Raw genomic sequence first — 27,849 nt, 5'->3', positions numbered from 1 at the left:
CCCACCCGACTCGGGCACCCCACCCTTGCGCGTCCCCGCGGCCTGCAGAGGCGAGGCGGCGGGCAGGCCGACCGGGGTGGGGTCGGGTGGGGGAGCCGGGAACGCCGCCGCCGCACCCGCGAACCGCGGGCCCCCAGGCCTCCGCGGCCATCTTCCGCGCGGGCGGGTGGGAGGGAGTGAGGCGCGGCCTCGCGCCCCGGCCCGCCCCCCGCCGCCCGGCCGCCCAGCCCGGCCCCGCCGTGCGCTCGCCCCGCCGCGCCGCGCCCGCGCCCGGGTCCCGACTTCCCCTCGCGACTTCCCAGCCCGCACAACCCGCGCGCCCCCGCCCCCGGCCGGCCGCCGTTCCGCCCCCGCCGCGCCCGCTGAGGCCGCCATGAGGACCGCGCGCTGGCTCGCGCTGGGCAGCCTCCTCGCCCTGGCCGGGCTGCTGGAAGGCCGGCTCGTGGGCGAGGAGGAAGCCGGCTTCGGTGAATGCGACCGGTTCTTCTACGCCGGGACACCGCCTGCGGGGCTGGCGGCCGAGCCCCACGTGAAGATCTGTCAGCGCTTCGAGGGCGCCGAGCGCTTCGCCACCCTGTACAGCCGCCGGGACCGCATCCCCGTGTACTCGGCGTTCCGCGCCGCGCGCCCCGCGGCTGCCGGCGCCGAGCCCCGCTGGCTGGTGGAGCCGCAGGTGAGCGAGCGGTGCCCGAGCTCGGGCGCGGGGCTGTGGCCCCGGGGGAGTAGGGGAGGTGGGGGCGCGCTGGGCCGCCGCCGCGAGGGCGCGGTTGGGGAAAGGAAGCCCCCGCGTCTTCGGGGCCGGGTCAGGAACCCCGAGTCTCCGAGCCTCCCCGCCGCACCCCGTCTGAGCCGCAGCCAGGGCTTGGCGATCCGTAAGCCTCCGCTTCAGACGCAGGGGCCCCCGCGGTCCCCAGTGGGAGAAGGTTCTCCCCTGCTTTTCGGGGTAGATGTCTGCACTGTCTCCTTCATTTCCCGACCGGTGAGGGGCGTGAGACGGACAGTTCAAATCAGCGGAAAGCCTCTTCTGGGAGCCCACAGGCCGTGGCGCAGGGCCTCGCCAGTTTTTTGGGCCGGGGTAGGCGGGTGGGTGGGCGTTTTCATGCCCATTTTGCAGAAGAGGAGATCAAGGCCCAGGGATTGAAGAGACCTGTGGAAGTCAACCAGCTGGTAAGATGGGACAGGTGTTTGGGCTTAGAAGTTTACCTCCCTTTCTACTACGGAAAAGCTGCTCTTCTGCTGAGGCCACCTGAGCCTGAAAACCCCTTGTGCACAGGACGTGGAGTAACTCTGACCTGTGGTTTTGCTGAGTTAGGACAATAAAGGTACATGGTTTTAGAAATGCCATGGCATAGTTATAAGCAGTAGGGAGACTGAGTATCTTCAATTAGTGGGAAGGGCAAACTAGTTTTGCCCGACTCGTCATATCTATATTATCAGACCACTTGGAAACCGTGTCATGAGTGTTCTGGGGAGGGTGACCCGACACTGCAGAAGGTTCCCAGAGGCCCTGCTGAACCTGCCTTAACACATCCTGTCTCTGCTTAGCTAGCCCCCTCTGCACACCCAGCCACGCTCCCTTCTGGTAGGTTCTCTGTCCCTCACCCATCTTCCACTATTTCCTATGCTGGCCCCAGCCACCAAGACCACCCTGGCAGGGGGCAGAGCTCCTCACTAAGCCCACACATCCCTGATGGTCACAGCTGGCCAAAAACACTCGGGAACAGACTGGCTTTCAAGGGCTGCATTCAGAGCCATGGGCGGTAATCCCTGTAATGTTGTCCAGATAGTTCTAGCTCTGAGAGCTTGACCAGGACTCATCCCATCTTGCACGTAAGTCTTCTTCCCTTCCTGTCCACATCCAATCCATAGCCCTCACCTTGATGTCAAGACCTAGGAGATCAGGCATGTGTGAAAATGCCATTGTAAATTGTACGCACATAAGACATATATTAATCTGCCATAGTTTGCCCCAGCTTCAAGCTCTCTCCCTATCCCCCAATTCATTATGCCTCACGACTGTGGGCCTCTCAAGAAACGGATGACCTAAGCTTTTCTCCTTGAGGATCTCCTGGATGGCTCGAGGAGACAGAACATACATGTGAGGAAGACACAGGAATGTGCGTTGTATTTCAGTTGAATTCGGAGCACATTTAATAATCACCTGCTGGGTGCCAGGAACTTAGGGTACCAGGACAACAGGGGGTGGCTCTTGTGCTCTAAGGCTTCCTGGTGTGCAGGTGAAAAACCCTGCTGGGTGGAGAGTGGCAAAACAACTGGTCAGAGCCAAGCCATGTGGGTTTGAGAATGTTTCTGTATTGACTAGCTGTAAAACTGGGCAGGTTATCCTGGAGCTAATAACAGGGTGGCCTTGAGGATTTAAATGAGTGACTATATAAAGTTGTCTGAAAGATGCCTGGCACATAAGTACTAGTGTTATTAGGACCTAAGCAAAGCCCATATTTAATAAAGGTAAACAAAGTTCTATTAGATTTCATCTCTCTTGGAGGTGAGAGGGGAAAGCCTTAGGGTCAGGATGACATTTGTGCAGTGGTTGGAGGAGGAGGCAGAATTCAGGAGACAAAGAGCAAGAGGACGGTCCGGGATTAGTGTGTGGGGAGTGGTTGGAGCTAATAAACTAGTAGAAGTAGGTAGGTGACAGTCTGCTCAGGTGTTCCCAATGGAGGGGAATTACAGAAGGGAGAGAGCAGGTGTGAAGGAATCATCGAGGCTTAGTGAGGCAGAGCCATCGGTGCAATTCCAGAAAGAGGTGGAGCAAGTTGGGGGGTAAAACCAAGTCACAGAGGCAGAGGAGATCCTGGGCCCCTGGGGGGCAGGAAATGAGGACTGGCGCTGGAGAGGTAAAAGAGGATGGGGAAGGAGGGGAGACATGGGTCCAAATGGCAGCTTGAGAGTGGGAGATGAACAGTGATCTGGAAGAGGACAGGAGGCCATTGAGTTCCTGGCTGGGAGGTCAGAATGGTGGTGGTGGCTGATGCTTTTTCCTGCACGGTGGGTTCCTGACCCCTCCTTCCTTCCCTGACCCCACTCCACCCCTCCTCGCCCCTCCCCGCCCCTCCTCGCCCCTCCCCCCAGCCTCAGTCCGGAGCCAGAGGGTATCAGGAGGGAGGGAAGGGAGAAGGGAGGAGAAAAAGCTGCAAGATGAGATGCAGGCGGGCTCTGGAGCACACTGCAGCAAACCTGACCTTTCTCCCCCCCCCCCACCCGCCCCACCCCCTGGCCTGGATCCCAGGACCTGCCTTCCAGCCAAGGTCCCCACTGCAGAAGGATGCTCAAGGCTCACTGTGGACTTCTGGCTGCTTCAGAGCACTTTATAATGCTGAGCTGCCTTGTGCCTACATCTCCTTTCTCTGAAGTCTGCTTTACCGAGAGGCCCAGCAGACGGGGGAGGAAGAGGTGGGAGGCTGAAGGAGCTTCGTGCTTACCCTGAGTGATGAGTCAGGCAGGGCTCCGCTGGTCCCTGGGGGGCTTCCACAGCCCAATTCAGCAGCTTTCACAGCTGTCCTGTTTCCCTTGGGGGAAAAAACCCAAAATTGAAGATTGGAGAAACTTCATCACTCTTGAGCTTAAAACTCTTAAGGTGTTGGCTGCCTGACACCTGCCAGACCAAACTCATTCCGCAGGGTGCAGTTTACAAGGCTCTCCACATCCTAGCTCCTGGCTCCAGCTCCAGCCTTGGTTCTCACTCCTCCCCACCCTCGCATTTTCTGTTCTAGCATTATCCAGCTGCTGGCATGCCCCTCAGAAACCATACTGCTTGTCACTTCTACTTCTGTCTTCATGCTCATTCCTTTGGCCCCGAATCCCCTTTCTGTACTGTCCTCTCTTGCCCTCACTTCTTCCCCTCCTCCATCCTTTAAGACTGCCAAGGTATCCTCTCTTCAAGAAGGAGTTGCCCACCTGACTTAGCTCCTCCATGTGAGGCCTTGAGAGGAGAGTGCTGCGTCTCACTCATTCTGTTTGTGTTCCTAGTGCCTGGGATACACACAGTCCCTCAGCAAGGGTTGAATCAAATAATGTGCTGTTGGGCTCAGTCAGGCAGCAGCGGGTGAGACGCTCGGCTTGAGCTTTCGTGGTGGAACCCACACTGCTGCACAGGCATGCCCCATAGCTGGCCAGCAGCTGCTAATACAAACATGTTCCATGTACAGAGCTGGAACCTTCTTCTAAGTCCACCCCATTAGTCCCAACTCTGGCTTCTGGAATGACCCCAAAGGGTTTAGATCTCTTCTTGGGACAACAGCTTTTGGTGTCAGATACAGGATCCCATGTCCACCCACACGGGAAGAATTTAAATGGGATCTTCTGAGGGGCAGAAGGAGAACTCCAAAGCAAGCAGAGAAAACAGTGGGCTGTTGTAGTTTTATGTGGAATGAATGGGGGGTGGTGCCTGGATGGCTCAGTCAGTTAAGCATCTGCCTTTGGTTCAGGTCATGATCCCAGGGTCCTGGGATTGAGCCCCACGTTGGGCTCCCTGCTCTGCGGGGAGTCTGCTTCTCCTTCTCCCTTCACACCTTCCCCCGCTCATGCTCTCACTCTGTATGTCAAACAAATAAAATCTTAAGAAATAAATAATAAGTAAATAAATAAATAGGGAATGCAGGAAAAGGCAAAAAATGTGAGAAAATATTCCCCCCATTAGCATGGTGGAGATGCTTTAAAAAGTTTCTAGTCAAGACTTGAGAGACTTGAGAACTTGTTCTTTTGTACGGGGAGCCCCAGACCTTTTCATCTCTCAGTTCCTTTCCATTTAATGGAAGCATTTTTGGAGAAGATATCAGTGATGCTTTACCAACGTGCACTGTCCCTTTATGCTGGAGGCCGTCATATATGACTACTGTTTTATCAAGATGAACACTGGACGCATCTGGCTTTGTATTCGGCTTATACTTATTTAATCTCACAAAAATACTCGGAGGTAGATGTCATTGTGTTCATTGTAGAGATGAGGAAATGGACTCAGAGGGGTTAAGCAATGCTCCCAGGGTCACACAGCTTGGATTTGAACTCATGATTATGTGCTCTCAGTCCAGTGCTCTTTGCATATATCACTTTGACCTCATAGTCGAGCCACCGCATTAATGGCCGTAGGTTATTAATTTTCATTTTGTATGTGGGGGTCTTAATTTCCACTCTATTGCTCATTTCAATAGTGAGCAGGACAAGTGGGAGCAGAAATCTGACCTCGTACTTACGAGGCTTAGGTGTAAGTGGCTCTGGAGTGAAGGGTACATTCTGGTTAGCTATAAGAGCATTGTCCTAAAGGGCCCAGTGAGGCCATATTTCAGATTTCAGTAAATGCCTGGGAACAGTGATTGCAATTTAGAACTTGATTAAATTCTGGATCTTTAATTTCTATCAGTGGCTTCTCACCTACACACACCCTGAAACTCTCACACAGGCCTTTATTCTAACATCAGTCCCTTTTTCATTGTGTCAGAGAACAGATACATAGAAGACATTATATACTTGAATCCCTGTGCAGCAAACAGGACAATTCTGATACAGACTTTCTAGTTTGAATCCAGACTTGAATCCACACTTCCTGCTCTGCTGCATATAGGCTATGTGACCTTAAATTCTTTGAGTCCTGTTTTTCTGATCTGCTTATTTGAAGCAGCAACAGTGTTTAACTTCATAGAGTGTTTGTGACACATGACCAGAGTAACACACATGAATCTATAGCACGGTACCTGGAATATGGTGAGGTCTTAGGAAATACAAAGGTATCTGTTTTACTAAGGTCTTACTTAGAGAGTGCAGGGGGTTGGAGGGCAGAGGGAGAGAGAGAATTCCAATACTGACCTTGAACTCATTTACAATCCTGAGATCAAGAATCTCATGCTCTGCTAAGTCAGCTCCCCTTTTTATTTTATTATATAAAAATATAATAAAAGAATATAAATAATACATATAAAATAATGATATAAATAATAATAATAATATAATTTAAATATATAAAATATATTTATTTTTATATTTTTAAGTAAGCTCCACGCCCAGTGTAGGGCTTGAACCCACGACCCCGAGATCAAGAGTCATGTGCTATAAAATGTGAAAGACCTACACAAATACAAACACACAAATGAAATGTTGGATTAGGCAGGTGACTCTTAAAATTCTACAACTCTCTTAAAACATAAACCCTCCATCTGCACCATCTCAAACACCAGGCTTATATTTCACATTGTACAAGTGCTCAGAAAGAGCTTTGGTGAGACATTGAATGGCTAGATGGATGAATGAATGAATTGAGGTGATTGAAAGAACAAAAATAAAATTGGTGCCAGAAACACCTCCACCCTCTCTCTCCTGAGTCACCAAGAGGTGTGTTGTCACAAAACAGACAGTGAACAATGGCAGTGCAGTCTGCAGCGCTGACTCTGGGCAAGCCTGGGAAGCGGCTGACTCAAAGGGATGATTCCAGAGTCAGTCACTCACAATTGCTTCCTTCCTTGGGTGCACATAGCAAAAGCACAAATCACCTCGACTCTTTCCTTGCATTTTTCTCCTCTTCTGCCTTTTTCTCTCTTGGAATTCAGTGTTCCTGTTGGATTTGTGCTCGTTCTCAGAAGCAGGAAAAGGGCCTTGCCCTACATTGGCAGAACATCTCCAAGCCCTTTTGGCCCCAGACAGTTCAGTGGTGACATCTCTGGGCACCATTCTTTCAGTTCAGACTCAAATTCGGACAGTGCAGGAAAGGAACTAGCACTTACCGACTCCCTCACTGTGGACAAGCGTCTTCGCAAATTAACTCAATCCTATAACTAGATGTTGGGACCCATGTTTGAGAGTTTGGGACACTGAGCTTCGGCGTGCTGAAGCCATTTACCCACGGTCCCACAGCTGCTGGGTGCAGAGCCTGGATGGGAGGTCACGGCTGCCTGATTCCCAAGTTCTTCGTGTCCTTCCTACTCGAGCGTGAGGTCTTCCAGGGACAGCTTTCACGTTTCCTCTCCAGATTCCAAACTGACGGACTAGGGTTGTTCGCTTATTTTCATTTTACTGAATTCATCTAGTTCTTTGGATGATTTGTGGCTTTGCTTTGGAATCGGCTTCAGATTGTCCTCAGCTCAGTTATGAGCGCATGGTGATACAATGGAACTTTCCCTGAATAAAGAGTTTATTCTTCGGGTTTCAGATTTCTCTTCCTTTTAAACAGCCAGTGAAACTTCTGAAGTACAAGTGAGAATATGAGAAAATAAATCCTCCCACTCGCCAGGAGCTGGTGCTTCCTGTGATCTGGTCTTACTCCTAGAATTGCCGTTGGATTGAGAATGTGGTCTCCCTTCATCCCCCTTCAATTCATAGATCATGTCTCCGGAGTGGCCGCATAACTGATCGGCCCCATGGAACGCGGCATCTGTGGCAGCCATAATTTGTTGCCTGCTGATGTATCTCCTTGGCCACTGAAAGGAAGGAGGAATAAAAGAGAAACCGACTCATGGTATGAACCAAAAATAGAAACACCGTTAGTATTCTGGTCAGCTTCTGTTGACCCAGTGCCGGACAGCGTATGGCTCCCTCCGAAGAGGTCAGGTTGAGAACATCTTATACTTTGAATCAAGATAAAAAATATGGGTACATTTCATTTTGCAGAGTAAAGAGGAGGCTGAAATAGTGTGTGACAATAAAGGTTAAATTACAATGTTCCAGTCGACTTGGACCTTAATTTTAGGCATGATTGGTTTTGAGTTTCGGTTGGCAGGAATGCTTAATGCTTTAACAAGGCCCTCGGCCCTGGCCTTCTTAAGGAATTAGGGAATTAGGAACTAACTTAGGGAATTAGTTAATTCCCTAAATCAACAGATATTTATTAGAGCATCTGCTATGTGTCAGGCACCGTTATTGGCCCTGGGAACAGAGCAGTGAATCAAACAAAAATACCTTCTCTTGTGGAGCTTACTATCTGATAGAGGACACAGGTGATAAAATAAATAAAAGATATAACAAATTAAATAGTGAAAATACTAAGAAGAAAAATAAAGCAAGGCAGGAGGATATGAGCTGCAGGGAAAAGGTGATGTTTTCAAAGGGTTTTCAGGGAAGGTGTCATTGTGGAGGTGATTTTGGGTACAAACCTGAAGGAAGAGACAAAGCCAGTCATGCAGGTACCTGGGGGTTGGATGTTCTAGGCAGAGAGAACAGTAAGTGCAAAGGCCTGAGGCAGGAGTGTTCCTCACGTTTGACGAAGAGGCCAATAGGGCAAGAGAAAGATTCATGAGGAGAGTAGCAGGAGATGAGGTCCAAGAGGTGGGGTGGGAGATGGCAGACCACGTAGGGCTCCTGGGCTGTTTGTAAGGAACTTGGCTTTTACTCGTGTGAGATGGGATGCCACTGAGCCGACTTTGAGCAGGGGGGTTTTGACGTGCTCGGACTTAAATTTTAATGGGATCATCTTGGCAGCTGCATTCAGAGCAGGCTGTGTGGGTTCAAAGGTAGAAGCAGAGAGGCCAGATAGGAACTTTCAATAATCCGGCAAGAGACAGTGGTGGCTTGGAGCACTGGGGGTGGTGATCTAGTTCTAGGGCTATTTTGAAGGAAGAGCCAAGAGGGAGAGAAAGGGAGGAGTCGCAGACAACTCCAAGGACTTTGGCCAGAACAACTGAAAGAATGGGGTTGCCGCGAATGAGACCAGGATCTCAGAGAGGAGCTGGCGTGTTAGCCGTGCTAAGTACGAGATGCTTCTCCGTATCCTTGGTGGAGCTTCAGGTCGGGCTGGGAGCTCGCTGGGGGTTTCCTTACCACCCTGGGCACTCTTCCAGGCCTGTTTTCACATGTGATCTCATATAATCCTTATGGCAGCCACAGGAAATTGGTGCTGTTGTGATCCTCCTGAGGCACAGAGAGGGTGGCTTTGTCGTCCACACTCACACAGCCAGGAAGGGTGGGACTGGGGCTCTCTGACATCAGAGAGCTCGTGGAGCTGCCTGTCTTAGCAAACCTGTTAACGTGCGGGGATCTCCTATTTCCCTCTGCGGAGTGAAGCTGCTCTTTGCAAAGTTCGCATGCTCACTTATCAGGATTTTATAGAGCAGAAGCACGTTCCCAGCCCACAGCCGCATGCCCACACCTGAGGATGCTCACGGCCCTCAGGGGCCCCCTCATGCTGAAGCCACAGTGGATTACAGGAGCCGGAGGTGCTGCGCTGGGCCAAGGGGGTTGTTGCCCCCCTTTTGCAATCGTGCTCTGCTCCAGTCCACCCTGAGTCCATCCTGTGGCCATTGTGCAAACAGACATTTTCCAAAGGGTTGGGGAAGGGGGGATCTTCTAAAAACCCTTGTCAGGCAGCAAGGATCACTGAGTCTCAGTGTGGCCAGGATGAGGGAGGGCTCTTGCTTTTGTGGGGTGTGGAGCTGTTGCAGCTGAAAGTGGGATGGGTGCCCTGTACGAGCCTCAGGAGAGTCCAGCTCCTGACCAGGTGCCAACTGCCCCAGGGGGGTGGGGGGGGCAAGAAAACCACACCCTCCAGAGCCCCACCTCTGGAACAGAGAGAGAGTACCCGCTCATCCATCCATCAGCCCTTGAGAGCTTGAGAGTCCCTCCGGTGCCCCCTGCCTGGTTGCCCAGAGTAGGAGAGACCACTGAACCCAGCACATTCTGTCACTTCATACCTGGGGAATGTCACACACCCTGCTTTGGGACCGGGAGAGGGCCTTCGCTCCAACTCAGCACCTCCCATGTCCTTGAAAGTATAGAAATTCCCTTTTTCCTTTAGGACTGTTCGGAAACTGATGTCCTCCGTCCCCATGCACGTTCTTACCTTTGCCCTCATGTCCTAGGTCACCCGATATCCCCCCAGCCTGCGAGTTCCCACTGTGTCTGGGAGATGGTAGCATTGGTTTCAGGAGGTCCTTGTATCATTATTTAACTATTTATAACCGAGGGAAGAAGTGGACCCATATCACATCAGTGTTTTGAGTGAATTGACCAGGATGCAGGACTGACTGGGACCGCATAAGGAAATGGCCACTGTCGATGTTTCCAAAAGACTGATCATCTGCCAAAATGTCAGGGTGCACGGAAGCCTGGGGAAGGGAAAGGTGAAGTTATGAACCACCACTGATCTTTTCTCATTCTTGAGTAACTCCAGTGTGGAACCATGGTGCCCAGGATGGCAGATTCCTCCTTCATGGCCAAGGGCACCATTTGGGGCCGTTGCTCTTGGACCTTCACTGGACACACCTGCCCCCATGATCCCTTCCATCTGCACCTGGAGGGCCAGGCTCCCCTCATCTTCCTCTAGGCCTCTGCAAAACAGCTTCCGCACTGGTTATTTGCTCCTCCTGCATCTCTAAACTTACTCCCCTTGGAAGCCAGAGAAATCCTCTCAGATCATCAAGCCCGTCGTACCTCCAACAGCCTCCCTGGAAAGCCTTGGGCTCTCCATTTCTCCTCATGTAAAGATAAGTCCTTATCATGGTCCCCAGAGTGCCCTAGGGTCCTGCACATGTGTCTCCCACTTCCCACCCAGCCTTATCTGGTGCCACACACATTGCAATGCCTTTACCTCTAGCCATTTTGGATCATTGCGATGGGGGTGGTGGTAATGCTGTTTTCCTAATTCCTGTCAAAGGACTTAAGTACCTGCTATTTGGTTTTGCATTTTGTCTTCCTTGAAATTCCCAAAGAGGGCAACTGCCCAGAATATTCTCTAAGCACCAGAGCTCACCTTTCTTTGTTAGTGTGTCACAGTTATACATCTTTGTGGGACTGAGTGCCACCCAGTGAGACACAAAGTGCCATGAAGGAGAGTACAGGGCTCTGGTTGCTCACTGTCCGAGCCTCTGTCTCTAACCCAGGGACCAGCACACGTTTTCTGTAAATGGCCAAATAGGAAGTATTTTAAGCTCTGTGGGCCTTAAAGTCTCTGATGCAGCTATTCAACTGGGCTGTTTTTGCACAAAAACAGCTCTGGATAATACTACGTAAATGAATGAACATCGCTGTGTCCTGAGGGAATTTTATTTATGAACACTGGTGGTTAGCCGGATTTGGCTCCACAGGCTGTAGCTTGCCAGCCCCTGGTCGAGCTTCATGCCAACGCTTTCTAAGTGATGAAGAAATGTTGCTCAGTGTGGATCACTTAGCAAATATGGATTGAACAGTAACAGTGCAATTTGAAACGTGGGAAATCCTAGTCCTCTTGCATCCTGGCAGCCCTAGATCTGGACCCGCAGACAATTTTCAACTAATCCTATTAATGTATGATGATGGCCATCATTTATAGTAAGGATTTTTAGGATTTTAGAAGTAATATATGCTTATGGTAAAAATACTTTTTGAGCATTTTAGAAGTATGTAAAGGAAAGGATCTCATTTCTCACAGACAGTTGAGTGTGTGTGTGCATGTGCGCTAACATTTTAGAAATTTCTATTCACATAGAGATACATATAGGCTCTCAGGCCTTTCATTCTAGTCAACAAGATTCAGCACCCTTTTGGACCCCGGAGTCACAGCTAACAAGACCCTCAAAGGACCACCATACCCATGGAGTGAGAAAGTGAAGGGGCTCTTCATGAGTGATAGAAATAATTTATTTAATTTAGAAATAGAAGACCTGGGGGCCTGGGTGGCTCAGTTAGTTAAGCGTCTGCTTTCAGCTCAGGTCATGATCCTGGAGTCCTGGGATAGAGCCCCACGTGGGCCTCCCTGCTCAGCGGGGAGCCTGCCTCTCCCTGTGCTCCTCACCCTGCTCTTGCTCTCTCAAATAAATAAATAAAATCTTAAAGAAAAAGAAAAAAGAAAAGAAAAGATATAGAAGGCCTGGGCCCTTCAAATACAAAGTCTACTTTATCACATTTTTTCCAGTCACTGTCTAGATAACTCAAGGGTAGCCTAAAATAATCTTACTTCTTGCCCCTTCCTGTGCTCCTGAGCAGGGGTGATGCTTGTGCTCTTATGGGGCACTCACTGGCTTGCCCAATATCAGGAACCCAGTTAGTGGCAGAGCTGACTAGTCTCCTCATTTCTAATCTGGGTCTTTTCCTGAGCCCTGATGTCGTATAGTCTCATATTTAGAAGAACTTGAAGAAGAGTGACATTTGGGGCGCCTGTCTGCCTCCGACTCAGGTCATGATATTGAGGTCCTGGGCTCGAGCCCCACATCAGGCTCCTTGCTCAGCAGGGGAGCCTGCTTCTCCCTCTCTCTCTCTGCCTCTGTCTGCCGCTCCCCCTGTTCGTGCTCTCTCCCTCTCTGTCAAAAAAATATGTAAAACCTAAAAAAAAAAAAAAAATCTTAAAAAAAAAAAGAGCGACATTCATAATTCATAAAGCCCAGGAGAAAAGGTTGAACAAATGGAAATGGTTTTGCCTGAGGGCAGATTTACTAGCTTCAAATCATATTTATTATTCAACATGAGAAGCATATGCTGTCTCTTTTGTGCTGAAGACACAAGGGTTAAGATTTAATAGTTCGAGGAGGCAAATAAACCATTTCCCCACAGTGAGAGTTACTATGCTGTGGGAAAGGCAGTAGGGCTGTCAGGTCCCCTTCTCTAATGGTCTTCCAAATGGAGGGTAAATCTGTCAGTCGGCTTCAGAGAAAGGCTATTTCTTATAGCTGTCATCTTGTGTGGAGACAGGCCCTGAGCCTTTCTCAGTTTTCCAACAAGGGTGACCCCATAATTGGGTTGACAGTGGTTATATCGCAGGTTGTGGCTCATGGACCAGGCATGGTACGGTTGCTTTTGCTGCTGTCAGTATTGGGTTCCATTCTGCTCCTCCATTCTTGCCATAGCCAGCGCCCGAGTACCTTCTCTCATTCATGTATGTAATAAATGTGGTCATAATTGACCAGAGACCAGAGAGTATCATCAGTGACTTGGGGTTTAAGAGGTAGGCTTAGACTGCATCTTTTTGTTTGTTTAAGATTTATTTTATTTATTTGAGAGAGAGAGACAGTGAGAGAGAGAACACAAGCAGGGGGAGTGGAGAAGGAGAAACAGGCTTCCCGCTGAGCAGAGAGCCTGATGCAATCCCAGGACCCTGAGATCACAACCTGAGCCGAAGGCAGATGCTCAACAACTGAGCCACCTGGGAGCCACACCCCCCAGTTGCTGATTGACATTGTGATGGGTGTTGCCATTCTCATCCACATGGAAACCATTTAGTGAGTTCTCAGTACCAAGCCAAGAAGTAGGAGTCTCAGACACCGCCCTGGATCAAGACGCAGTCCGTTTCTGCAGGTGTCTTGTTACTTAAGTCAGGAAGGCAGATCGTGACCATCACTGAATTCTCTCCTTCTAGACTGTTAGCCCCAAAGGGGCAAGGACTGAACGAGCATACAGAGTGTTTAAGAGGGTGGGACTTGTAGAGAGACAAAATTGGGTTGAGTCCTAACTCTGTCATTTACCAGCTCTGTGACCTTGGAAATGTTACTAAATTTCGTGGAGCTTAGTTCCTTCTCTGTGGCATGGGCCTAACAAATTGTCCCCATTCCACCGGTGGGGGTTGGGAAGATGGTGTGACAGTGTATGCAAAAGGCACTCCCCATTGTGTCCAAGCACTCAGTATGCATACATTAAGCATGCAGAATGAACAAGTAAACTTTGCTTCCCAGACCATGCCAGGCTGAGGGTCACGATGCTCCTGTTGGCCTTACTATTATTTCTCAAGGGGTTTCCTGGCCTGTGCCAGGAAAGCAAGAGGTCAGACTCTCAAGGTGGCCAAATGCAAGAAGACAGGTCAGGCCAAGCAGATGCAGAACCAGTGCTTGTCAGTGTCGTATGCAACTTCGGCAAAAAAAAAAATAATAATAAGTCCCAACACCAACTCTAAAGTCCTGTGTAACCCTGGATTTCTCTAATAAAACTGTTGAGCTGGTCAAAAGCAAAAACAAAAATCCATACTCCTGCTCCATTGCTACCTTCCTTGTGACTGGTCTCAGCTTCTTCTCAGAGTTCAGTGGCTCATACACTGTCCTCCATGTTCCTTTGCCCATTGATATGGTCTTTGTTGGGGAGCTCGGTAGAAGTTCCTTCTCTCTGCTCCATGGGGTGCCCCTCCGATCTGTTCCCAGACTTCTGGAACCAAGACAGGCCTATCTCTTCATTTGCTTCTGAAATTTAATCCAGGTGTCTGGAAGGTTTCATGCCTATAAGGTTCCTGCCCCAACTCCCACAGGGGACTTGCTGGGTTCTCCTGATGCTTCAGGCTGGTTGGCATATGAATCACAGGCTTATGCAAGCTTATTCAGGTGAAGGGCAGGGCTGTGGTAATAGATCCCTGGTAGATTCACAGACATGGGAACCGAGATACACACAGGCCTCCAAGGAACCAGAGCTGGGAAACTTCTAGAAGTCAAATGGTCTTTTCGTCTTCAGAGTGTCTATCCTCCTCTCCTGGTCTTTTCACAGCTTTCCTGCTTTTCAGTGAGTCAACCTGGCTCTCAGCCATAAACTGCTTCACACTCTGATTGTTGTCAGTCTCTGAATTTCTTGGATTGAAAATCCGAGAGAGTGCCCTCTGATGGGCTGCTGGCCGGATGTGACTGGCAAGGAGGTGGGTAGGAGGGGGTCAGGTCATGTGGTAAGAAGTGCTTTCTTTCAGAGAGAGTATCTGAAATAGTTACTTTCGAAATAGAAATTAGCTATAGCATACTGATTGATGAGGGCTGAGATAGCTGGGTTGTCTGGGAGACCCCAGTCTGGGTAGCCATATTCGACTACCCAAGGGACCTTCCCTATTCAACGGAACCGGCTCTGTGTACCAACTCTGTGTGTAACTCATGCCACAAAGGCCCCAAGGTGGAATCAGTCTCCCGGGACTGGGAAAGTTGCGATCTTGGGAAAGCGATCTTGGGAAGGTTGTTTGCACCAGGGTCCTGGAAGGAAACGGATGGAACTCTCCGTGTAGCTTAACCAAAAGAATGGAATGAAGAAATTATTTCCAGAGAATTAAGGGAGTCAACAAGGTATGGCAAAGCTAGGGCCTAGCCATTTACAGGAGGCTGTCACCCTTCCAAGCCTGTGGGATCCGGCGGGAGCCTGGTTGGAGCCATGACCACTGAGAAACTCAGTCAGAGCCAGAACCACAGCAGCCAGGTGGGGGGCGGGGGGAGCAAAGGAAGAAATGCCTCAGTCTTTCTCTCTCCCATCCTCCCCTGGCTGCTTCAGTCAGAAGCCAGAGGGCGTGAGAGCTCAGACGATGTGCTCCCTAAAAGTCAGCTTCCTGGGGCACAGAGCAGGTGGAGAAAAGTGGAAAATGGCTGTGGGAGGCCAAAGGGGACCACCCAGCACGGGAGGCTGTGAGGCCGGGGCTGGGCCCGAGTAGCCAGGTGGAATGCAAGTAGAGAGGGATGGTGGAGGCACCCCCTAACCCCTGAGGTCACAGGTGACGGGGGTAGGGAGGAGGGGGCAGTGCAGACGGAACCAGGGAAGCAGTCACATGACCTCCATGTAACTCACATGGTTGGGGACGGATTAGCCTATTTTGGTTGAAGTAAGGGAAGACTTGAGGGAAGAGATTGGAGGAGTTTTGGGGAGGGGGGTGTGCTGACAAATATGCCCGTTTGTCATTTAACCAGGAAATCGAGGTTAGCGTAGTGAGACCTTAGCGTAGTGAGATACGCTCAAAAGAGTATAAATAGCAAAAATGGGCTTCTGGTTCCACGTATGGATAAGGCAGGAAATCCATGCTTACACACATCTGTGACCAGACTACTAACGGGTCCGATAGGCGGCAGGCTTAAATGGCCCTACGGTACTTCGTTCTCTCCCTCGGTATCATCACCGGCGCTCTTGCAGGGCGAGGATAATGCACTCCGGAATCACAAGCATCACGTGAATCAGTAAACCCAGCTGGGGCACTACCCTAAGGTGATTCAAACATTTGTTTTTAGGTGTGGGATTCATGGGGAACCCCCCCCCCCCCCCCGCCCTGTTCATCGGCATCACCTGGGATGATAGTAAAAGTGCCCTCGGAGCCCCACTCCACACCACGCAGTCTGTCCCTGGGGTGAAGCACAAGAACAAGGACCAAGGAGCTTCTGATACAAACTGAATTTTGAAACCTACTAATTTAAAGAGCCGTCCCTGATTCCTCATACTGGCCATCTGGGCAGGAGTTAATTCTAGCAGAGACTGATGGGATCAATGAAACACTGATACAGATCTAGCCCCACAGGTTCTCAGCTCAGAATCACCTGGAGAACTTTAAAAACATCCTGATTCCCAGCCATCTCCTGACCCCAGAATTCCTATTTAATTGGGCTGGGGTGAGGCCTCGGACATATTTTATTCAAAGCTTCCAGGTGATTCTGATGCGCAGCCAGACCCAAGAACCTCTAATCTGGTCTGGACCCCAGAAGGTGGAAAAAATTAGAAATGGAAATGTCTCAGCTTAACGGACTTTTCAGAATTCTGTACCACACAGTCACATGCTAAGAATAATTGCTCTGGAAAAGAACAGAGCAGAGAGTGGAAAACGGGCTTCAATAAGTAGCAAGGCAGGAAACCCAAGAAGAGCAGGGATGATGTAACCTGAGGAGGGACTGCACTTCTGGAAAGGTCTTAAAGGAGTCGGCCCACTTTCGGGAGGCTCCTGGAGGGGGTTTGAAACTTGGCGCTTTGTGTGAGAAGGAGCCCGTGGGGAGTTGGTCTGTCCCTGAGGCCAGCGGCCAGCCTCCCCTCAGGTGTCCCCTCCCACTGGTACTGCTGTTTAGGTTTGGTGCATTTTTTACTCCCTCCCTTCTATTGTTTTTTTTAAACTTCCAATCAAAAAGAAAAGTCTGCGATGGAGCTGGAACGGAACTATAGTCTATCTTCTGCTCTGTCATCCTCTGACTTAGGAGGAGAGAACCCTTCACTGGTTGCCTTTGCACCCCTAAGGTTTGGGGACATACCCTGAGCACCTCCAGGGCTCGCAGTGGCCAGCTCCGCTGCTCCCTGAGGCAGGAAGGTGTGTGAGTGGCCATGGGGGCCCAAAGGAAGGGTGATTCACTGGGAGGAAGGCCCGACAGGACTGGGAAGCCCGCCTCAATGCTGAAGGGCTGGTCAGGAAATGGAAAACCCTGCATTTCTCTTAACAAAGGAAAAAAAAAAAAGAATCAAAATTAAAAACAAAAAAAAAAAAACTTACTAAGTCTTCTAAAGCTGTTTCTGTTCTCAAGAGGATAAAGAATATTTTGGATGCCAAATAGGGAGGATTTTTTTTTTTTTTTTTTTTTCCTTAAACGGCTGGGTCAGAACTCTGTTTATGCCTTCCCGGAGAGCTGCAAGGTCTTAAGGGTTATTCCTCCTCAAATATCCTTCTTCTGCTTTCCTGGTCCCACCAGCCTCCTGCTCCTTTTCTGAAAGGCAGCTTTCCCTCCAGCTTGGTATTTTCTGGGATGAGGGCATTCTCTCTGGATTCCCCCGAGGCCTCAGATCTGGTTGATGTTGCTTCTCCTGTGCGTGTCTGTGGAGAGGGCCTGTTTTGCACCAGCCAGCTCCGGGTCTGATAAGATTATCTGATGTTCCGACTGTCAGCAGCACTCCTGTTCCTTGTAAGGAGGGGCCCTCTCCCTGCTTGGAGGTGGTCATGAAATGATAGCATCGTGTGTGTGTGTGTGTGTGTGTGTGTGTGTTGGAGGTGGTCATGAAATGATAGCATCATGTGTGTGTGTGTGTGTGTGTGTGTGTGTGTTAGTTAGTTAGTTAGATCAGGGCAGAACCAGAACTGGAACAGCACCTGTTCAGCCCATCGATTACTTAGCTCTTCTTGAAAATAAAACAACTCCCCAAACGAAATAGCCTCTTTGTCCCCACAGAGTTAGATAGGGGCCCCCTGGGTCTCTCCTGACGATAGGATCGTGTCTGGATCAGCCCTGCAAGTGCCTCTCTAGCCCCAGCCTAAGATTCTCCCCCAGGAGGAGAAACTCCACCCTTCCCGAATCACTGCAAAGTTTTACAACCGTTTAAAATCCTTCTAGATGACCACCTTTTCCACATAGCAGATCCCAGAGCAGAACTGGAGAACAGGCTGTTCTCTCCGGGGCCTCTCTTTCTCCTCTGCAAACCCGAAGACAGGAGGGGCACCGGCAGACTGTTGCAGGATGAGATCATTCTTTCAGCGGCTACCAATCACTCCTGCTGCGGAGGGCCCCTGTGCTGGGTGCTGGGACCCAGAGATCACTGGCCATGGGCTGGGACTCTTCCATTCAGGGGCATAGACAGATGGATAAACATGGTTTCAGGGCCTGGCTACCTTCTCCCCACTCTGTCTTTTGGTGCTACTCCCACCTGGCACCCCCAGTCCACGTCCCCTGAGCCTGTCTTGCTTCTCACCTGCATACAGACTCTTTGTGAGCAGTGCCCGTAGCCGTCACCTGCCGCCCTCGGCCTCTGCCCCCCGGCCTCTGATGCCAACGCCCTCTGCCCCCTTCATCGTCACCAGTTCCTTCTCTGCATCTGTCCCTGGACTGTGGGCCACGTCTGTGGGTAGGACAAGTACAAAAATGACAGTCCTGGCCTACGCAGAGCTGGCCTGGCCCATTAGTCCTGGGCGGCCTCCACAGAGCCTCCCTTTCCTTCCAGCATCTTTCCTTGCCTCTCTCCTGAATTCCCTGACACAGTGACCCCCAGAGGCTTGCAGACCTTCTCTGGGCTCTGCCTGCATGTCCCCACTTAGGGCAGAGAACTCCCCAGTCCCGGCTCCCAACACCCCCTTTCCTCCTCCCCCTGTGCTCTCAGCAGAGGTTCCGTCATCCTGGATCCCGGGCTGAGGCTTCTTCATGTGCTCCCAGAAGCATTCCCTCTGCTATCCTTCCCCTCACCCCCCCCCCCCAATGCCATCAGTGTTGTCGTCATCACCAGTATACTAATCAGTCACCACCTACCTAGAAGCTACCATGCCCAGAATCTTCATGATGTTTTAGGCAGACGAAAGTATGAGAGATGATCCTGGTGTCTGTGGAAATTGCTGTCTGTAAAAATGTAAGAAGCAAATGCACAGGAGCCCGATCTCCACATGGACAGCCCCCCCTCCCCTGGATATCTCTTTCTGCTGGATCCATCGTGTGGGCTCTTTTTAAAACTAAACTATGTGACTAGTTGTAAGCCTCTCCCACATTCCCATCCTCCTGATCTGGTCATCCCAGCCCTCTGCAAAGGCTCTGTGCAGCTCTGTGTTCTGGAACATTCTATGCCTCTGCATTCTCTCAGGGCACACAACCCTTCTCCCTCTGCTACCATTCTCTCACCCTTCGGCACAGTCCCCTGACTGGTGTTGGGGGTCTTTGCTGGGACTCTGTTCTTCTGGCCCCGTTGGGTCATCTGTCCCGTCAAAATCCTTGTGCTGTCTTGGTACCAGGAAGGCAGTGAAGGGGGCGCCCCTGTACCTGCCAGGCCTCTGACCGGCTTCAGAAAAGGTGCTTGTGAATTCCCAGGGGAGTTGAGAAGCGAGTGAGAGGAAGGAGGAAAGAAGGGAAAGCAGCAGCACTCACTGCTGCCGACTGCTGCAGCTTTAGGTTTGTGTTCTGCAGACCGTTATCACTGTTCACAAATAGCTCCTCCCACCACACTTGGTGAGAGACTCCACTGCGGCAAATCTGCACCAGCTGACTCAGGTCCCTGAGGCTTGCATGGATTTCGTAGCCCAGAAGCCCTCAGGGACTCGGTTGGTGCTGTGGTGCTATTCCCCTGAGATGCCTCCAGGCCCCCAAATGTTCCTTGCACACACGGAGACCTCGCAACACCCCCACTCCCAGGGCCCCTGGCCCTGGGTTGTGTGGGGGGGCTGGAAGACCATCTTTGCTGATTCCTGGGAGTCCTGCTTCTTGGCTGAGGGCCTGCTCATCGTCTGCCTTTACCTAAGACTTCTCCTACAAGCCATCCATGTCTGCAGTCCACGCTTGCCTGTATCCGGTCACTTTCACAGTCTGCCTTCCTTCCCGAGCCCTCAGTGGAAATCGAGGGCTTTGAAGTCTTACTAAGGATTCTCAAATCATCAAAGACTTTGATCATTGTCTCCATCCTTCCCTTCCCTTTCCTCTCTCTGTGGGGGGCCACACTATTGACCTTCTCTACCTAAAGCTTTCTCCTCCCCTGACTTCTGGTGTGACCCAAGGTACTTGATTCTCCTGCAGCTCTGTCTGTGTTTCCCATGTGTCTTTTGTCCCCCACCTGTCCTCCAGCATGGCCAACATGTGGCTCTCATGCTCCCTTCCTCGCCCAGAGGCGTGGGCTGCTGCTGGCCTGGGGCGGGGGCTTTGGAGTCTGAGAAGCTGGCTATAAACCTCAGCCTGCCACTTATGTATTGGGTGACCTTGTCCCTATCACTTCTCTGAGTTTGCACTTTCCTGTGTGTCAAACAGAGATAGTGCCTTGCCCCTTGGATTATGTGAAGAGTAAATGCCCCCATGGCAGTGCTTTCCAAATTGTAATTATTTGCAAACTTGCTTTACAGTTCTTGCCATATCTGAGGCGATGGGGATCCTGTTAGGATTAAACAGATGCTTTGTGTAAAGCCTTTTCCACGGTGCCTGGTGCACAGTGGGCACTCCCTGGTCGAGGTAATTTTCCGATGGTGAGTTTTCTGTGTATCAGATCATTGATACTCTGCTTCCTACTGTCCTTTCCAATTCAGCCTTTTGCTTGTCCTTACTTAGAATCCTATTTTGGGGGGCACCTGGATGGCTCAGTCAGTTGAGTGTCCAACTCTTGACTTTAGCTCAGGTTGTGATCTCAGGGTCGTGAGATCAAGCCCCGTTTCAGGCCCCGTGTTCAGCAGGGAGTCTGATAGAGAATCTTTCTCTCTCTCTCTCTCTGCTCCTCACTCCCCCTCCCCCAAATAATAAATCTTTTAAAAAAGAGAAAGAATCCTATTTTTACAGGCCGCTGGTCTCTGCCCCCATGCCTTGGTCTAGAAGTCTTGTTAAGACTCACTGACCTTTCTGTGTGTCTACATTTATGGAAGTCTTATGTATCCTTCGAATCCTGCCTCAGCCTCTGTCTTCTCTAAGAAGAAAGAAGTCATCCTTGACTGCATTCATGGTGCCCTTCCTTCCTTTGGAATTCATTCGCTCTTTTTCTTTATCTCACTTCTGCAGCATTTAGGGTAATCTGCAGGCACCGTTATCTTGGTTTCCTATTTAACTTTGTATCTACGTCTTGTTTCCCCAAAGAGATGGTGCATTTCTTCATGTTATGAAGGTCTAGTTGGAGGCACATAAAGCAGTGATTAAGGTCACCAGCCATGGGGCTGGGCTTGGCGTGTTTGCGTGGTGTTGCCATCCCTCACTGTGTGACCTAGACTAGGCTTCTTAAGCTGGATGTGCCTCAGTGTCTTCATTTATCCAAAGGTGATAGCAATGCCATAGTACCTAGTTTTTTGGTGAGTTTAAATGAGTGAAGACTTAGCATAGCCACTTGCTGTTTTAATACATGTGAAGTTTTCAGAAGAGGGCCTGGCGTGTAGTTCTTAAGAAGTATTGACGGGGGTGTGGGGTGTGGGGGTTACCCATGCTACTGCTTCCTTCCCTAGTCCTGCTTACATGTAATATATGCTCAATAAATATTGTTGAATAGATGGGTAGTTCCCTTCTAGTCCTCCTTTGCGATTTTTTTTTTTTTTTTTACAATTTTATTTATTTGAGAGAGCAAGCAAGTGCAGGGTGGGTGAGGGAGAGAGGGAGAAGCAGACTCCCCACTGAGCAGGGAGCCCGATGTGGGACTACATCTTAGGACTCCGGGATCATGACCTGAACCAAAGGCAGACGCTTAACCGACTGAGCCACCCAGGTGCCCCTCCTTTGCAATTCTCTAAATTAGGTTTTTTTTTTTTTTTTTAAGATTTTATTTATTTATTTGGCAGAGAGAGAGATCACAAGTAGGCAGAGAGACAGGCGGGGGTGGGGGGTGGGGGAAGCAGGCTACCTGCTGAGCAGAGAGCCCAATGCGGGACTCAGTCCCAGGACCCTGAGATCATGACCCGAGCTAAAGGCAGAGGCTTAACGCACTGAGCCACCCACGCACCCAATTAGTTTTTTTTTTTTCTTACATGCATGTTGGCAGGAACTCTGAAAGTCTCCTTTCAGTTAATTCCCAAACAGAAAGAAACCCCATGGGTTTCAAGAGCTTTTACTCTCTGGTACAGAGACCGACTCATAGAGAGAAACCATTTTTTTCTTGATACTAAATTCGAAAAGGAATTTATTATGATTATTTATGGAGCAGGATGCTGGTGGAGGGGGAAGAGTTCATTTTTCTAAAACCTACTTAGCATGTTGTGATTAGGGAAAAAAATTTCCATTAAACACAGGAACTGTATCAAATGACGTGGGCAGCCCAGGGGAACCAGGTCCACAGGGAGGTAGAGCACACAGAGTGAGCTTTGTACCCGTCCCTTGGTCCAGAGGTTCCTCTGGGAAACCAAAGAGCAAGATTAGTGGTGCGTGCTGAAGGGCAAGTGTAACCCAGAAATGCAATCTGAAATTACCTCTTACATCACAGGCATATTTTTGTCTTCAGGGAGCAGTGTTGTCAGTAATTTACTATAATGGCAATAACCAGATTAAACTGTGTCTGCAGAGAACATGGAAAAATACACTGCCCTTTACACGATCATGTCTCAAAGAATATATTTGATTTAAATCAAATCTCTAAATCAAATAAATCAAATACTCTATTTTTGAATCTCTAAATCTAATCTCTAAATCAAATACTCTATTTTTAGTCCAGTTTCCCATAGGTGAGTTTGGTATTTTAGTTACAAATACACTGACATTCCTTCAGAAAGGGAAGCCTACCGAGACCCATGGGCTGTTCTGTAGAGTTAAGACCAGTGATGACAGGGAGCTGTTATTCTGATTTTATTTAGCTATTCAGATGGTTCTTTAATGAGTGACATTCAAATACTAGTGAGCCTGGGAGCAGAAGAAAGTTTTGTCATAGGTTAAAAAACCGTTATAATTCAAGAAGCAGGAATCGCAAGGGCATGTCTGTTAGTGGAGGTCAGTGAGCAGACTGTACTAAGACCCTGGGATTTAATGTTTAATAAATGATATAGTAGAGGGGCTTCATAATACCCAATCTGTGTGTATGCGTGAGAGAGAAAGAGAGAGTATCTTACCACAGAGAAAGGGCGGAGTGTACATAGAGAATAAAATAGGAAACAGCCTCTTCTGCAGCTGCTTCCAAACACCAGGGTCCTGGGATACTAGGAAGGAGTGTGTGTGTGCACCAGAGAACCAAGCCCTTCCCCACCCGGGCGCTGGGAGGGCTGGTGCCCTAGGGACTTTACTCTAGAGCCCCGGCTTCAAGTGCAGGCGATCCAGGGGCACCCTCTCTCCAGGGAACAGGATGCATCTCAACACTTGCTCTCTTCTTTCAGATCGACGACCCCACCAGCCACCTCGAGGAGGCAAGTGATGAGGCTGATGCCGTCACCTCTGTGAACAGCCTGGGAAGCCAGCAGGCCCTCAGCACAGATTACTTGGACTCCGATGAGCAAAGCGGACAGGTGTACCCAGTCTCCCTTAGCGATGATTTCCAAGTGGCTACGTTCGCGCTCACAAACGCAGCTCCGATGGCCCCGTCCTTCCGCGAGCGGTGGTACCGGGATCTGCGCAGCCTGATGGAGCGGGCCCTGACCCCGCAGTGCGGCGGCGGGGCGGACCTGTATATCCTTGCCGGCGCCGTGCCCTCCCGCCGCAAGGTCAAGGACAGAGTGGCCATCCCCGCGTTCGTCTGGCTGGCCGCCTGCTGCGCCGCGCCCGGGGCCGGCTGGGCCATGGGCTTCGTCCAGCACGCGCGCGACGGTGACATCATAGAGGATGTGATGGTGCCCGAGCTCGAGAAACTGCTTCCGTCCAGCCCCCGGCTGTTCCAGGACAACTGCGGCGAAGCCCAACAGGACACGGAGAGAATGAAAAAAATCCTGGAAGTGGTTAACCAAGTCCAGGATGAAGAGCGAACGGCGCAGACCAAAGAGGACGCTCGTCCTCTCTCCGGCCCCCAGGGCGAGGGCTCCGCGCTGCTGCCTCCGGAGCCGGCTGAGGAGGGGAGGGGCCTTCTGGGCAAGCTGATGGGCCTCCTCGCCACGCCCGTCATCAAGCTTTTCCAACTGTTTTATTACATTGCCGTGGGCGTCCTGAAGAACATTATGTACGTCCTGTGGTTTGTTACCAAGCAAGTGTGTAACGGCATAGAAAGTTGCCTTTACCACTTGGGTTCAGCCACCATCTCCTACTTCTTGGCCATCGGGGAAGAGTTGGCCAGCATTCCCTGGAAGGTACTCAAAGTCACGGTCAAAATCATCAGGGCCGTTCTACGGATCCTTTGTTGTCTGCTGAAGGCTGTTTGCCGCATTCTGGGCATTCCGGTCCGAGTCCTTGTGGACGTGGCCACTTTCCCCATGCACACCATAGGCGCGGTTCCACTTGTGTGCAAGGACATCGCCATGGGCCTGGGCGGCACCCTCTCTCTGCTCTTTGACGCTGCTTTTGGCACTATGGGGAGCCTGTTTCAGGTTATTTTTAGTATCTGCAAGAGGATTGGCTACCGGGTTACTTTTGACAATTCAGGGGAGTTATAGAACTCAAAAACACTAGCAGGGTCCAGTAACATTGAATTTGATTTTTTTTTTTTAATAGAGAAAGCTGGAATATTTTGTCTTTACAATGGGTTTCTGTTTGCTCTCAATTACATTATATCTTGGCCTGTGGTAGGGGTATTTGCATGTTTTGCAAAGGAAGATGGTATAATTTAGACTTGACCAAAGAGAGATGTTGAGAATGGGCTTATGGGTAGGTAGATCATCTGTGAGATATGGGCAAACTTCCAAACCATTATAATCTTCCTTCACTCTGCTGCTAGATGGACCGCTTGAGATACTCTGGTGTTCATTTCTGATAACTAGGAATTACAGAGAAGGGAAGAATTAGGAAGGAGACAACCTTAACCCAAAGAGTTTCTGAGAGAGTGGGGTGGGAATCTTGTTTCTGTTATGAGGTGTGAGGCACAACTTATATAATGTTGCTGGTCGATTTGTTTTCATTTGCTTCTCTTTCTTTCTAACTCAGGTGACCTTGGTGAAGTGCAGACATGCTTTCTTGTTAAAATAACTTTCTTAGGGACAAAGATTTGCTAATATCCCTGAGCTTTCCATGGCTTTGAAGGACGTGTAAGTTTTTGTGTTTTTTGTTTTCGTTTGTGTGTGTGTGTGTGTTTAGTTGTTTTTTTTCCCCCCTCCCAAGATGAGTTTTGCTGCATTTTTTTTTAAGTTAATGATAAGCATTTTGTGTTAAATGTGGCATAACAAAGTTTGAATGCAAGGGCGAAAATTGTTTGCCCTTTGAACAGTGTAGCACAGTCTTCTTGGGCATAAAGAGGAGAGTACAAAGTTCAGAACCCTGCTCTGAGTAGGTGGTGTAGGTTTGAGAATCCTTAGCTAAGCTTGGATTAATTCGACATAGATTAAGTCTCTGGCTGACAAGAATGAGCTCAAAGACTGATATGTTAGCCAATAGGAAAATTTGTACTCTCCAGCATTCTAGGTCAGTCTTTGTTATGCCTCAGACAAGTACTCATTATAGTAAAATACTCTGACCTCTATCCTTAAATGATTGTTTTGGTATAAATGTATACAGAAGAGCCACAGAAGAAGAAAACAACTATTCTATCCATTTCAGAAAAAAACAAATAACCCATATCCATATATAAGTTTATATAAGCATAAACTTGATTAAGAATCACCGTGTCTTAGGAAATTCATTTTATAGTGTGTTTGAGGCTAGAAAACACAACTCTCCCATTAATGCAATTTTGATTTGGGAGCTAATCTGATCAAGCACTTATCATTTTAAATCTTGCCCTAAAGGAGAAAGCAGCATCTTCCAAACTGCTCTGCCTTCCACAGCTGAAATGGAATCATCTGGATTTTTCTGAACATTTTAAAGAGTTGCCATGAGATAGAAATGGGCCAAATGTAAAATACTGACATTGGGGTGTAGAGTACCATTCATCTGAAAGTTGGTTGTAAACACCTGGGATCCAGAAGGCAACAAGGAGGGAATAATGGAGAGAAACAATACTTCCAGAAGGTAGGTAGATCAGAAATGTGAGTGTAGTGAGTTCCATTTTGGAGAAAAAGAATTGAATCACACCCAGAGTAGATCAGTTGGTGAGACAGTGTTGGGGATTATGAACACCATACTGGTCCATGGTAGGGGGTGTCGCACTAGACTTATCCAAGAATCTTAAGCAGCATTTTAGCAACACTTCTGTTTGTGAGTGTAAGACTCTGTAGTGGGCCTCCCTTCATTTCAGCCGTGTGGAGGTACGTGGAAGGGTGAAGGTTTGCCTTGGTACTGATGGGTCAAGAATCCTGTTGGATGAAAGGAAGGGAAGCTTTAAAGCCACCAGATAGATGGTCTGGCCAAATCTTCAACTGATAAAGAAACGGAGGCACAGGGAGGCACCAGGCTTGTCTTTAGTTTCTCTGCTGGCTCATGGCAGATCAGGAGCCAATGTCTTTCACACATGTCCCGTCGCACCTGGGATGTCAGATATGGTGGTGTGTGTGTCAGTACTCAGCTGCCTCCCTGGTTTTTTTCCATCACCCAACCAACAGAGCCCAAGCCCTGGCTCATCAATCGGATGGATTGAGCCTATGGGATGAAACCATTAGCCGTCCATGCACAGCACCATGCTTCCTGCCCCCGCCCCCCGAAGAATGTTTGTTCCCTCACAGTATGTATTTGCATACTGATAGGCCCAGAGAGGGCATCTATGGAAGCTTGAACCCCTTGGCACCAGGCAAGGAACAGGGGCATCCAAACCGCCTCTTGAGAGCCATTTGGAAATGCCTTCTTTTCACTTCTAGTTGTTTAGTGTCTTATTTATTTTTGTGTGGCCTTTTGTGAAATCTGGGAATGGATAAAAAGGCAAAATAAACCCTTAGGGTGAGGTAGCTGAGCCTGATTTATGGACACTGACACCAGCAGGTGGCTGGATGGTCCTTCCAAGCTGCTTTGAGCTTTGAGGTGAGAATTTGGATTGATGACCCCTGTCTTTAGCTTGGAAGATTTTTCTGTCACTCTGTTATGTTCTCGGGCCCTGGGGAAGTCAGCTCTTCATTATTACAGAGCTAATTTCTAGTCTATGGATGAGCCACGCCTTTGCCCCCCCCCCTCTTTTCCATTGTGCCTTTTGAATGTTGGCTTCTCACTCCCCATCAGCACTTCCACCTACATGCAGACTAGGGAGTTGGGAGAAGGACCTAGAATGAAGCACTCACCATTCTGTCGGTCATTCATCTGTCAAACATGGATCCCGTCCAAGATTCAAAACCTTAATTTGAACATGAAGGTTGCAGAGACCAGCAATACATGGATCCCGTCTTGGAGGAGTCCAGAAACCTAGTGGAGTGGACCCATGGTGCTGTTGACCGCTGAAACACAGTGTAGGAGTGCTGCAGAATCGGTTCCAGCACGTGCTCTCTGGAGCACAGGAACAAAGCCCACAAGACCATGGAAATAAGGGAAGCCTTAACAGAGGGTGTGACAAAAGTTACCTTGACATTTTCAGGCTATGTACAATGCTGTGCACCTTGCAATGCTCAATAAAGTAATCATTGACAACTCATTAGCTCTTCTATCCATCCATCTCTATTAGCCTATCTGTATTATTAACCATAAGATATCTAAAAGAAGAAAATGCTAATGGTTGAAATGAGCTTTGGTGATTATCTGTGATTTTTATTTCTTGCCCATTTTCTTCTTTATGCACATCAACTCTGGCAGTTTTCTGCTCACATCTAAGTTTGTTTAAGAAATGTTTTGGGGGCGCCTGGGTGGCCCAGCTGCTTAAGCATCTGCCTTTGGCTCAGGTCATGATCTCAGGGTCCTGGGC

The 27,849-nt window shown here is 49.4% G+C and overlaps 1 protein-coding gene across 1 annotated transcript; it reads left to right on the top strand.

The window, feature by feature from the left end:
• The first annotated feature begins 206 nt into the window (after positions 1-206).
• ENDOD1 (endonuclease domain containing 1) lies at positions 207-27,582 on the top strand. The gene is made up of 3 exons (XM_059186140.1): positions 207-673; positions 23,330-25,924; positions 26,022-27,582. Exons 1-2 carry the CDS (start codon positions 374-376, stop codon positions 24,530-24,532), a joined length of 1,503 nt encoding a protein of 500 aa, XP_059042123.1. The 5' UTR covers positions 207-373; the 3' UTR covers positions 24,533-25,924; positions 26,022-27,582.
• The last annotated feature ends 267 nt before the right edge of the window (positions 27,583-27,849 follow it).

This window comes from Mustela lutreola, chromosome 1, assembly GCF_030435805.1.
Source record: "Mustela lutreola isolate mMusLut2 chromosome 1, mMusLut2.pri, whole genome shotgun sequence".
In the NCBI taxonomy this organism is placed as follows: domain Eukaryota; kingdom Metazoa; phylum Chordata; class Mammalia; order Carnivora; family Mustelidae; genus Mustela; species Mustela lutreola.
This window is presented reverse-complemented; position numbering and strand designations above follow the sequence as displayed.

What these genes read in the sequence shown, in the direction of transcription:
- ENDOD1 (XM_059186140.1), top strand. Translation starts at nt 374, where the DNA reads ATGAGGACCGCGCGCTGGCTCGCGCTGGGCAGCCTCCTCGCCCTGGCC. An exon ending in GCTGGCTGGTGGAGCCGCAG is followed by an intron (nt 674 to 23,329) that starts GTGAGCGAGCGG and finishes CTCTTCTTTCAG; the next exon opens with ATCGACGACCCCACCAGCCA.